This window comes from Aythya fuligula, chromosome 8, assembly GCF_009819795.1.
Source record: "Aythya fuligula isolate bAytFul2 chromosome 8, bAytFul2.pri, whole genome shotgun sequence".
Taxonomy (NCBI): domain Eukaryota; kingdom Metazoa; phylum Chordata; class Aves; order Anseriformes; family Anatidae; genus Aythya; species Aythya fuligula.
The window spans coordinates 14,990,705-15,003,472 of NC_045566.1; the positions used below are offsets into that span (position 1 = coordinate 14,990,705).

At 41.4% G+C, this 12,768-nt stretch overlaps 1 protein-coding gene across 2 annotated transcripts in view; it reads right to left on the bottom strand.

Annotated features, from left to right (window-relative positions):
* Positions 1-7,230: 7,230 nt before the first annotated feature.
* The window catches only part of DDAH1 (dimethylarginine dimethylaminohydrolase 1), a 70,730-nt gene continuing 65,192 nt past the window's right edge, over positions 7,231-12,768 (bottom strand). For both annotated transcript variants that reach the window (XM_032191970.1, XM_032191969.1), the window contains exons 5-6: positions 8,219-8,362; positions 7,231-7,761 (exon numbers count right to left, since the gene is read on the bottom strand). In XM_032191970.1, coding sequence (XP_032047861.1) covers positions 7,645-7,761; positions 8,219-8,362 — 261 coding nt within the window. In that variant the 3' untranslated portion in view covers positions 7,231-7,644. The remainder of the gene's footprint in view (positions 7,762-8,218; positions 8,363-12,768) is intronic.

Genomic DNA, 12,768 nt, shown 5'->3' on the forward strand with positions numbered 1-12,768 from the left:
ACACACACACATGAACATGAAACATTCTAAATATATAGAACATTGCTTTTACATACTAAACCCGAGTATGCCTACACATACGTACAATCAGGAAAGGTAACAAACAATCCTTTAAGTTCCATGACTTAACATGTTGTCTCTATTTTCCGTTCCTTTTCTTAATTACAAACAAGTCTCCATTTTCCATTCCTTTTGAACAATATGTCTTGCTTTACTTGGTCTTTGGGCCTTATGTATCCCGTTCTTCCCGAATCGAAGAAAAACATACCCGTCTCCTTTTCAAGGCCAATAATCCTGGGTCAAAAGGCACGTCCAGGTCACCAGGGGGCGTAACAGCAAAAGCCTTCGATGGCTGTAGCAGCAGAGGGGCCGATGGTGTAGCAGTTGGATCAGTAAAGGAGCCCGCAGCTCCCTCACTGTCTGGCAAACCACACGTTTCTGACTGTGGTCCCACAGGGCTCTTTAAGGCCTCAGAAACTGCTCGCCAGGTGCCGAGAAATTCCACTGCAACCTTGTCATTTTTAGTTGCAGAGTCCCACACCTTGACCTCAATTTGGTCCCATAATTCAGGACTGTAAACTGTCCGACTGTTAATAAAGAGAATAAACTGTAAGGTTACCAGGACAGTCTTTGTTCCTAAGGACGTATGATTCCCCATAATGCCCGGCTGCTTACCAGCGAGGGGCAGTTGTGTGCGTGGGTCTGCTTCTCTCAGCTTGAGCTTCTTCCCAGCTCCGGTGTGCCTATTTCCAGTGACTTTCAGTACAAGCTTCTCTGAGTGGTTTGCTGAGTCTGGCTGAACCTATCTTCATGAGGCAATCAATGTGCCTGCTCCCGTCCTGGTGTCCGTTCCACTAGCCTGTTCCTCTTCATTCCTTCTTTCTGCCTCCCCATTGATGACATAACTTCATTACATCGTGTTGCCTTTTCCTTCTCTCCACAGCAGTTGTTTTCCAAATAACTTTTCATTGGTCAAAGAACTTTGCATTAAACAGCAACAGCAAACACCCAGAAACTTCCATGCCTTAACGGCTAGAGAACAAGTAACCAGATGGAGAACAAGAAACCGGAGAGCGCATGGAGTCTCCTGAATCACCCTTCTTTGCTCCCTCTAAACTCTTTTATATTCCTGATGGCCTCATCGTTAAGAGTCTGATGTTATCATCAACGATGGGGCTTTCCAACCCCCATGGCCACACTCCCACATCTCCCCCTTCTTTATTAATATCAACCATTTTCTCGACACGAATAACCACTCCATATATAACAGGCCGAACCCATCTTCATGAGGCGATCAATGTGCCTGTTCCCGTCCTGGTCTCCATTTTGCTCGCCTGTTCCCCTTTTCATTCCTTCTTTCTGCTTCTTTATTGATGACAACTTCATTACATCGTGCTGCCTTTTTTTATCTTGAGGGCAGGCTCCCCTCTTATACCCTTTTCTCCACATCAGGCCTTTTCAAAAACAACTTTTCATTGGTTAAACAACTTTGTAAATAACAGCAACAGCAAACACCCAGAAACTTCCATGCCTTAACGGCTGGGGAACAACCCGAGACTGCATGGAGTCTCCTGAATCACCCTTCTTTGTTCCCTCTAAACTCTTTTACATTCCTGATGGCCTCATCGTTAAGAGTCTGATGTTTTCATCAACCACGGGGCTTGCCCACTCCCATGGCCACGCTCCCAAATCTCCCCCTTCTTTATTAATATCAACCATTTTCTCGACACGAATTACCACTCCATATATAACATAGGGTAGTTATTAATAACCTCGCTCAGCGAGAGGTGCAGTTCAAAGCCACGCAATGTCTGGCTTCTGGATTCCTCAGCCATGTAGGCCAGCGTGAGGCAAACTGAAAGGAATTAACTCGAGCAATCAGGGAGAAGGGCATGTGGTTAGAGAATATGAGAATAGAATAGATTTAGCAGATTTGCTAAAAAAAAAAAAAAAAAAAAAAAAAAAGAATGGTCCAGGCAACTGGAAGAAGACTACGCTCGGTATGTAATTAATTTCAGGAGGTTAGCATCAGTAGTTCAGTATTGAGAAGTGAGCTTCAATGGGGAGTGAGTTACAACATTTTTCAAGGGAGGTGGAACGATTTTGGACACTACATTGGTTTACATGATTACGTACATGTGTCATGTTCATATAGAATAAATTTCTCAGTCAAAGAAGTTTGCCATTTTGAAACAAATTCAAGTAAATTGGTACCAACTCTCTTCTGTAGAAATAGGTACACAAAGATGTGTGTAAATGATGCAGTTTACTACATGAAGTAATTGTGCCAAGCTACCACAGTAGGTATCACCAATTTAAATACAGTATTATAAAAATCTTACTTTTAACTCCTGTAAATTAGTACAATGGCTATATTTACATCAGCTGTAACAAAATATTTCCTTAGCCTTGCTTCTCCAGCAGGAGGCTCTATTACATTATAGTCTATTTAAAGTCCTATTAGTAGCCAAACTGTACAGTTTGGAATTTATGTAATTCTTTCGCTTCAGTACTGTTATTTTATGTTGCATTTCCTAAATATAGAGTTGCAGCAACAATATTGAGGCCTTAGACAATTAAAACTTTGACTGCCACATGGTGGCACTGAAGGCCTACAAGCGCTTACCCTAGGCTCCGTGGAGGTGGGTTGTTGTAATGATATTAGGAGACAACTGAGTTGTCTTCTAGTATCATTACTCCTAATACCAGTCTAGTCATATTAGCGCACGAGAGTACAAGCAGAGATTAGCACCACTGCATCATCTGCAGCACGCAACAAGTGGTATTTAGATATAAAACACGCAGCCATCTGTCATATTACCACACAGCAACGTCTGAAACGCTGTCAACTCTCTTGACATCTTGCAGGAGGGAAAGGTGCAAGAGCTACAGAAAGAATTAAAACAATGATCATGCCACTGTACCTTTGTTGTTTCATTTGTTGTAACTTGCAGTAAATACACACACTACAGAAAAATGCTGTACTATAATAACATCTGTTTAGTTATCTTGGCTAAGCATACTTAGCCAATACCTCCTCTATCTACGTTATTCTTAAAGGTAAATCTAAAATCATGATTTGTTTTTAAAGAGTCAAGATTTCTTCTAACAGGATTGAAGGTTTAGTACTTGTGTCTATTACTTGCTTTATTTCTAGATATGTAGCAAGCTTCCCAATAAAAAGATGTCATGACACAGTATTAAATTAAATGCATGTGCTTGCAGTTTCAAAATAAGAGGCAAGAACTACATAGTTCACAGTACAATTGACACTTTATTCCATTGTGATAGGGATATATAGTAATGAAACTGCAAGGATCACAAAAAGAAAAAAAATCAAAGTGCAGACCTCTATTAGAATAGATTATGGAATGTACTGATGTTTTTGGCACAAAAAGTGGGAAACTATATACTGCAGCGAGATTTTAAGTTTGATGAAATGTAACACTTCTGTGTTCAGTAGTCATATTTGTGTACTGCAGAACAATACAATGTAAAACAGTGACTAACACGATTCACATGCAACTCTAAACAAGTTACATCATACGTCCAGTTAAAACTTTTCTGAAAATACACGAGCTCCAATGATACTTTGTTCACAATCACTTAACAAATACCATTCTTTAAGCAGTCTTATCTTTTCAGCTTCCTTACTGATAAAAACAAAAATAGAGAATCTTAAATAGTAAATTATTTTCCCAAAATGATTCTACATGAATGCCAGTATTTTGTATTAAAGTAATTTGGCTCTGACTTCATTGATAAAATGTTTAAGAAGATGAGTGAAATCAAAAGCTTATTTTTTTTCCATATTTCATCCCCAATTTGCTGTGAACAAACAGAAAAAGCAGATTCCTTGTTCTGCATTTCACTGAATGTTTATTTTTAAAACTGGACATGATGCTGCCTATGACCTCTGTACCTATTACATGGAAAACACCCAAAAAGTCAGAGAACAGCTTCATAGTGGCATCTATTTAAGACAAAAAAGGATTATATTAGCGTGGAAATGACAAAAATGCAGAAATGGAAGAATTCAAGATTATCTTGTAAGTACAGTATGCATTCACATTTTCATTGCAGAGAGAGATACTGTATTCACATTGTTAAAGAGAGAAACCCACATAACACAGATCTTTCTAAACTCATAGTAAAGATAATAACCATGAAAGATCTTTAATGCACATTGCTGCTCCTTCATTTGATCTAAGCTAAACTGCTTGGTCATAGAAAAAAAAATACTGATGAGTAATTCAAACCCCATTGCTGAGCTATTAACCACAATATCTTCTGCACTGACCTTCTATGTCATACAGCCTAACAGCTGTTATCAAATGTTTTATGTGGGCAGTTCAGTGTCTCATCTCCTTTTTTGGTTTGGGATCTCATCTTATTATTTATATTAATCAAGGATGATGATTCACATCAGACATTTGAGAAATGTTCAAGTGACAAGATGCACAGGACACCCATTAGATGTATGTGTGTTACAGCAGAAATGTCCTCGCAACTGAATTCTTTGTTTGGGCAGTAGAAAAAGTAGCAAATAGCAAGAAGTAGCAGCATTTGGCATGACTCTAGTTCTTAGTACCATACTGTAAATGCACAAACTGAAATGCTTTTAATGTTGTTGCTTGTTTTTTAATGCTATAACAAAGCGCAATGCTAAAAGCAGAGAAGTGATGGCAATCCCATTAACCAGTTTAGGTAACTTGGCATCAAAGATGCATGTATATTAAGAACCTATCACACCTATGACAAACTCTGTCAAATGGAAACGAAGCACACATGATTTAGAGCACCCAAATTCTGCACCTAAAGTTAGAGTACAATTTGAAATAACCACCTGAGGGAATTCAAATTCCTCAGCCAATCCTCTCCTCTTTCTGTATGCCAAAATACAGCCTTGAAGGCAAGGAAACCTAAATGGCAATAATACCAACAACCTCTCTGGAAAATGAGGTGTTTCTCAGCTCTGAGGTCTGCTCTTCCCTCTCCCTCCCTTGGGAAAGCCATTATCACCTATTCTGTTGCTTTCAGAGACACAAGGTATCAACAATGTCCACCACATTTTTCTCTTTTCTGGAGCAATCCTGAAGAGGAGTCACCTCCCTTGTCACTCTCTAGATGTACAGCCCTTGCTGACAGTCATCCTTCCAGCTCAAAAGAAGTCCCTCAGAGTAAAAATGGACACCTCGGTTTCTCCTCCCACCTCGCACCTAGTCAAGGAGGGAGAAAATTTAGGACTGTCCACTGTGGAATGAACAGCAAGGAGACGGGAGTGCAGAAAAAGAAGACTGAAGTAGGAGAACTGAGGCAGCAGAAGGAAACTCCACTTGGAGTTAAAAGAGAAAAGTGCTTATTGTACCATAAACTAGAAGCTGTAGTCGGAGAAAGAGAGGGCAAAAATACAACTAGAAGTTTGAGGCATGAATTGAATGGAAATCCCACAGCCTAGCTGGCACAAGCCAGCTGGATGCTCCCGCTCCCAACTGAGATGATGGAGAGGGACTGAAACAGATAGGCCAGGAGAGTACAGACAAGTCAGGGGGTTCTGTTCAGGCTTTTTACAACAGCCTCCACAGATACAGAAGTTTTTAAGCATAAAGCTTGGCTCTAGAAGTTATAGTTAAATACTAAAGGGTTATTTTTTGGCACAAAATTTTGTTTAGTATGAATTCATTTTAAAATGCAAGACGCTGTACCAGATACATAAAAAGCACTGAGGGAAGGGGAGAACAGAGATTTCCCACTGCAACATTTACATCTTCAGAGCCTGATCACGTGGGTCAAGCTGAAATGGTAGCTCATGGAAATGGAGGAGACAAGGGAGAAACATCAGGAGAATCCTTTGGGACAGCCACAAAAACAGCTGCTGTTTGGCTGGTGAAGGACCTCCTTTGGGACACACCTTTTCAGATACATTTCATTTGCTCGTCATTGTTCTCTCCCTCACGGTGCCTCGTGTCATCACAACGTACAGTGCGCCCAGACATGAGATGCATCCTGCCATGGCTGCCAGGATGTTTGCTCCACATTAGCCACTGATGTGAGGTGAGAGATGCCCTGTGGAGAACCTATAGATATATGTACTTGTGTTTCCAACCTTATGGTTGTGTGGAAAATCATGTGGGTTTCCAGAGGACACCAAAGTGTGCACTTGGTTAATACTATTTGCTGTGCTACAGAACGCATTGCTAACCTCCCTGCTGCTGCTTGCTTCTGACTGTACCTCAGAAACATGCCACAAGTGGTTCAGGAAAGGTGGAGGAGGTGCCTAGGAAGTCGATAACATGTTCAGACTATTCGTCAGTCTCCGGAGAGTTCCCACTGCTGTCTCTGTTTGGGAATTTCTCCATCCTTAGTTTACAAATGGTTTACCAAGAAGCATGTGAATACAATGGGGAATGCTTCACTTTACTGTGGTGAAAAAAAGTATGACTCAGTGGGTAAACATGTAGTGGAATTTGCTACAAAAACTGTATTTGTTTTAAATGAATACCACAGTAAATATTCATGCAATTAAAAAAATAAGATGGTCATTGTTCCAAGGAAAACTACCCCAAGGGCAGATAAAGTACACATGCCAATCTTTCAGGAAACAATAGCTTCCCTTATTCATGAGCATAATCCAGGAATAACTGTCCTTCAACTCACTCTATCAGCCTTTCCTTTTGAATTTTGCTAGTATGTGGCCTCCAAAAGAAGAGAAAACAGCAGAACTAAGGGACAAATACACGGAAAGTAAACAATAGAATAAAAAAACAATTTTGCTTACTTTCAGAGTTTTAACTTTTCCAAGAACATCTGAACTTCTCATTTTTGTCGTCCAGGTGCTCCCTGGGATCTGGCCTTTAAGAAAAAAACCCTCTCTTTCTCACTAAAGTGAATACAAAGCACGAGCAGCAAACCAGGACCTGAACTTGCAGGACATGTCATATGTGGCTGCACTGCAATTTCTTTCTGTCATCCAAGTTTCCCAGGCAGACATTGCCCTTGAATGTACCCGCCAGAGAAAGCTTTTCCCAAAATTGCTACCTGGCGTCTGAAACTGATTCTAGGCATGATTCTGCCCAGCAGCAGCAATGTGATATGGCTGAGACAGTGAGCAGTCTATTGCCCACTGTTCCAGCTTCCCAACCACACAAGATACCAAGTTCATGAGCCCCCTGAACTTTTAGTCCTCACCGACACCTTGCATTACTGAAAGAAAAGAGAAAAAAGGAGATGAAAGACTGAAGAAGGAAAAAAAGACACAGATCAAGGAAGCAAGAGAAAAAGACAGGAGAAGGCAACAGTACAGAGACAGAGGTTCTTGAAGTGTTGAGAATTAGTTGGTTTTCATAAAATTTTCACACAGATAAGTTAAATCACTAACATAAGGGGTTAGCCATTATAAGCGTCTTCTGCTAGCCCACGGGACTAACATACTTCAGTTATGCACCCCTCAAGAAAAGCATACATCCACCTTAAATACCATCTGCAAGGACATAATAAAATTACACAAAGCAAAAAATTTGTAAACAAGGGTTAGTAGCACAGTGGTACAGTAGATTGTCAATAAAAACAATAGAAGTGTGGATACAGATTCGTCTACCTTGTGTGTAACATTATTGCCAGTTACAAGGGAGGGACTCTGTAAACTCATAATTCTGAAGTTTTGTTAATAAGCACAGAGCAACAGGTGAGTGCCCCATCTACTTTCTCCAGTTCTGTGTTGGCTATTGGAATCAGCATGTGGTCCTTCAGTTTTTCAAAAACCTATTTAGGAAAGAAAATAGAACAGAAATCATTACATTTTACACTTACTATTTTCCCTTTTCTCTAACTATTTACAGAATGAACAGGCATGGCTGGCTCAGTGGGTGCTAAGCTGTCTCATGGTTTGTAATCAATGCTAACATTTATGGTGTATGTGGCCTTCTGCCTACAGCTCTCAAAAGGTTCACAACCAACAATAGTGCAGCAAGGGGAACTGTTACTGCTCCCAGTCGTGCAGAAGAAGCACCAGGCGCACAAGAGACAAAATTAAATCAATAGTGGAGATGAACATAGAGCCCAGGCCCGACACCTTTCAAAAGCCAGTGCTTTTGCCCTCTGATTTTTTCCATGACAGGATATAACCCATTCTGGAAAGCACCGAATTTCAGTGCCCAGCGACTTCCCGGAGAGGCCAGGATGCTGGCAGGCTCCCAGCCATGCTCAGCACCTCTCTCACCTTTGCGCTCTCTGGGTACTCCTCGGGGGCTCGGTGCAGCAGGACGTGGCCTTTGCTGGGAATGTTTAAGTAGATGCAGTTTGCGGCAGCATCATCGGGCACTGTCAGCTTGTCGTAGCGGTGGTCACTCATCTGTTGCATGGTCTGCCAGGAGACAAAAAGTGCAGCTACTTAGACCAAACGCTTTAGAGGGGTCCACACAAATACAAGAACAGAGCCTTCAAAAAAGTGCTAATTGCGACTGCCAAGTCAGCCAAGAGCCATTTTGCTATACAGCAAGTAAGGAGATCTGTCTTTATCTCTGCCTTCAAGGAAGAATCTACTAACCCTACCCAAAAAGAGCAGTAGAAAACCTCTGTCAAACAGTTCCTGGAAACGGCAGGATTAAGCAGTGTACTCAACGAGTAGTCCATGGACTTTTCCTTAAGGAATGCACATTGAGTATGCAAACCTCCCACTCACTTTGACAGAAACTATAGGTGTTCAGCACCTTTGAGAAAAGCAGCCATCATTCAATATTTATAAAACGAGTGTGAATTAACACAAACAGGACAGGAACGGTTCCCAGCTTGGCTATCAGCCCAATCTTAATTCTTTTCAAGGACCTCCTTTCTGCTTTCCAAGCAGTTACTCTTTCACTAGGCACCTGTGCCGGGGCGCGAGAAGGCACGTCTGAGTTAATCCTCGTTCCCAAGGGGACAACACAATAACCTTGTCAGAACAGTAGAGCTGGTGGCTTTCAGAAGTTGGGTTTATAAATATAGGGCTCATACTCAAATTTGGATCCTGGCAGAATTTCCGAGACAGAGACTCTCAGCACACGAGAAGCCTGAGATCGCGAGTTTTGGATTAGGCTCAACTTTTTACTAAAGATAGAAAAAGCCTGGAGACGAGAAGCCTGGCTCCCCTTTGTATCACTCCAGCTTTATACCAGTGTCTCTGACAGAGACCTAGAATAATGCAGAAGCAAACAAAGCTCAAAGCTTTGGCCCTATCCAAAGCCTAAGCAAATTCAAGTGTTTCAGTTTCTCTCCTAGTCCTCCTGTGTTCCCACACAGATTTTTAAGCTTTTTTTTCAGCTTAAAATTACTCATATTAGAATTATGTTAAAAATAAACTAGCACTCTGTTCACAAAATTCTTCAACTAAATTCCCTTCTCAGGGGAGATCTACATCATGTAGCAGAGAGCAAACTTTGATCTTAGGCACAGTTATCTTCAAATTACTGGTAAGGTCATTTGTACTGCTACTCATTCATAAAAAATGCCATATGGAGCTGAATTAGAACAACTGCATCTCCAACATATTGTGAAGCACCATAACAACTCACACTTCCACAGCTACAGTAATTCCTTTATAGGCCTGGATGCATTTTTCATGTTGCAGCCTGAGTCATCCACATCCCGTGGAGAACATGGAAACTCATAGCGAAGAATGCAATGCATTCTTGAGGAAGCATTATCAGATTGTTATTTCTTGTTCCTACTTAAGTTATGAATCTCAGCTGAGCTCCCAAGGTCACATCTACCTCCATAAAAGGTTAATGTGTTTTGCTGGGGAAAAATCCTTGCGCCTTTACTTTACCGGATGTATTTTTATTACCGCACTTACCATGTTTGACTTCCCTATTTATGAATTTGTTTCCGCTCCGTTGCCATGATGTATTTTTTTAAAGCTCTCCTTGATGCTGCAGGCATCCAGCAGCAGGTGACACGCCTGCACCCCCTGCTGCTGCTGTCCCTGGTAACAAGTCTGCAGACTTGTCCTCTACCCACACCCTCCCTTTCCTAAATAATCTTTTTAAATCTGGATTAAGGAAACGTATTAATTAAATCCACACTGAAACACACATAGTGGCAGAGGAAAAGCCACTGTCTGGCTTTCGCTCAGCTCCCAAACAGTTGTGCTTTCTCCAGTCCTTGTTGGTAATAGAATCCTATATTACCAGTTTTCTGTAGAAACAGTTCGTTCATCAGAAATGCATTGTGACTCACTCTGAAACATTTCCATAAGAAATTATAAATTAATTCTCAAACAGAAGGGTATGGACACATCTGCCATTCATTTGCTTCCATAAAATGCTCCAAGTTGGAACACCCACAGTGAGCAGAAATGAAGAACAAGTGCAAGGCCCTCACTGAGCAGACACGAACCAGCTTCAGGAAACCTGGGAGATGATGGTGAGGGCACGTTAGGAGGATTGATTTCAAAAATAAAAAGCACAGAAGTGGTGTATGAATTAATTTGGGAACAAGTGAAGAGAAAAAATGAGTAAAAAAATGAGAAAGAGAAGCATGGGAGTCTGAGTACCTGGCTGCGGCAGTGGGGATGGGTTCTGTTAGCAACAACACCGCTGCAAGATAGCATTTACTAGTAACTGGTGGTTTGACAATATAAAATTACTCTCTTCCTTGGCTTTTAAGATAAGAAGGAAATCATATTTGCAAGCTTTCATCCCTGTTATAACTATGTCTGCACATTGAAATAAAATTCCAAAAACCAATTTGTTGAGAGTGTGTACAGGCAAAAACACCCCAGACCTGTGCCACAGGGAGACTGTGGATCCAACAGAAATATGCTGATACGATGTAATCAGGTTATTTTAACCTGACCCATGGTCTTACATATTTCTATGACATAGAGTCACTGAGCACATGCACCTGGCCAGACAGGACAACAAGGCAGAGAAAAACAAGAAAGCAAGGTTCTTTGATCATATTTTCTATCAAATAACACCCCAAATACGTATTGTTTTGGGAAAAGTTAAGTTTACAAAGACTATAGCCCTCGCACAATGCGTTCAGGCTGGCTTTCTGCCCACAAACATATGACCAGCTATGTTAACAGTCAGGCATTTCCCGCATGCCTAGTTTTTCTGGGAATTTTCTTCAGCCCAGAGAGGGTAATTTTCATTGCACATTCTCTCAGCCCTTAGTCATGCTTTCCTTATGTTGAAGTCATTCGCATAGCCTAAAATGCTTTTTCTATAGTTTTTACAGTGTGTCCTCAGACAACTGAGGTAATGGATAAGCTAAATAATCCTAAATATGAAGCAGCATTATGCATGAAGGAAAAATGCGTATGTGTTCAGGGCCTATTATCACAAGCTGAGCTGAGCTGACCACATGCACATTTAAGGCAGGCCAGGCCCAGACACTTTGTCCCTGTAGAAGGAAGGCCCCAGCTGGAGCCCTGCTGCCATCTGGGACCTGCTCACATGCCGGTAGCTATGGGATGCAGTGACCAGCCCCATGCCTTTTTACCTCCAGCACCCCACAAGCAAAGACAAACACACAGCACCTGTTCTTCTTCCAACATGACAGCAAACACTGTATGTAAGAATGCCCGCATCACGTTGATAGAGAAACAAAATTCAATTTTCAGGCTCCGATTTTAGTTTTAATTAGCTCTCCTTTCCTAGCCCTTAGCATTTAAGAGAAAAAACAAACATGCAAGTGCATGCAACTCCATACCCACAGGATCATTCCCCTTCTACATTCTATCCAGTTACCTTTCCTCAACCCTTCTAGTCATGGTATTCTTATAAAAAACTATTTACGATATTTTTTCCATCCCTCCTCTCCTCATTCTTTCCAAGCATATCCAAGTTTTGCCTGTTTTACACTAACGCGTAAGAAACACTTGGCCTGGGTTACAGAGCAAACTGGGAGATTTTAACCCAACAGATTGAAAGCTGTGAGAAGAAATTAAGCTACATCAGGTCTGCCTGCAATGATGAAAATGACGGCTTTTTGGGGTGCAGGGTGACCTATGCTGATGAGAAGAGTAACCCAGCAATAGGCAGTAACATCTCCCTCGCTTGGCTGGGCAGTCTGGAAGCACAGTGTGCTTTTCTTCTGCTTGGAGGAAGGAGCACTTGTCTAGGAATATAAATTATTGCTCACTATCAGGAAAATAACTCGGAGGAAGCAAGATGAAGCTCCTGGCCCTTAGAATTCCTCTGCTTTTTGCACCAGAAGAGACAAAGAACAATCAGTACCCAAACTCCTTTTCCACACCATTCATGGTGTTACAGGCATCTATCATCCCCTCTTAGCTGTCTCTTTTCCAGGTAATAGTCATAGCTTGCTTAATTTGTCTCTTTATGCAAACTTTTCTGGGTATCTGTCCATCTATTACCCTTTTCCAAGTCTTTCCATTTAAATTTTTTTTTTTTTTAAATGAAGGGATGGTGCATGCAAAAGGCATGTAACAGCCAACACACAGCACACAGACACACCACAGCTTTAACTGGTGGCGTAATAATGTTCTCCATTTGTCTTTCAGCTCAGATGACAATCTCAATTTCTTGATCAGATCTTATTTCTGTGGTAACGACCAGCTGGAGCACATTATTTCTTACACGAAGTTCACATTAGCATTCTCCCAGCCCCATCACTTAACATTCATCTACACTGAATTTCATTCACTGTTTTGTTGCCCTGTCTCTGCCTCTTAAGTTCGCTTTGTCACATTTGGAAGAAATAATTGACACTGGAGCAAGAAAGCAGCAGCCTTGGGCTTGAACAGGAGAGTGGGGCTGGGGAGCT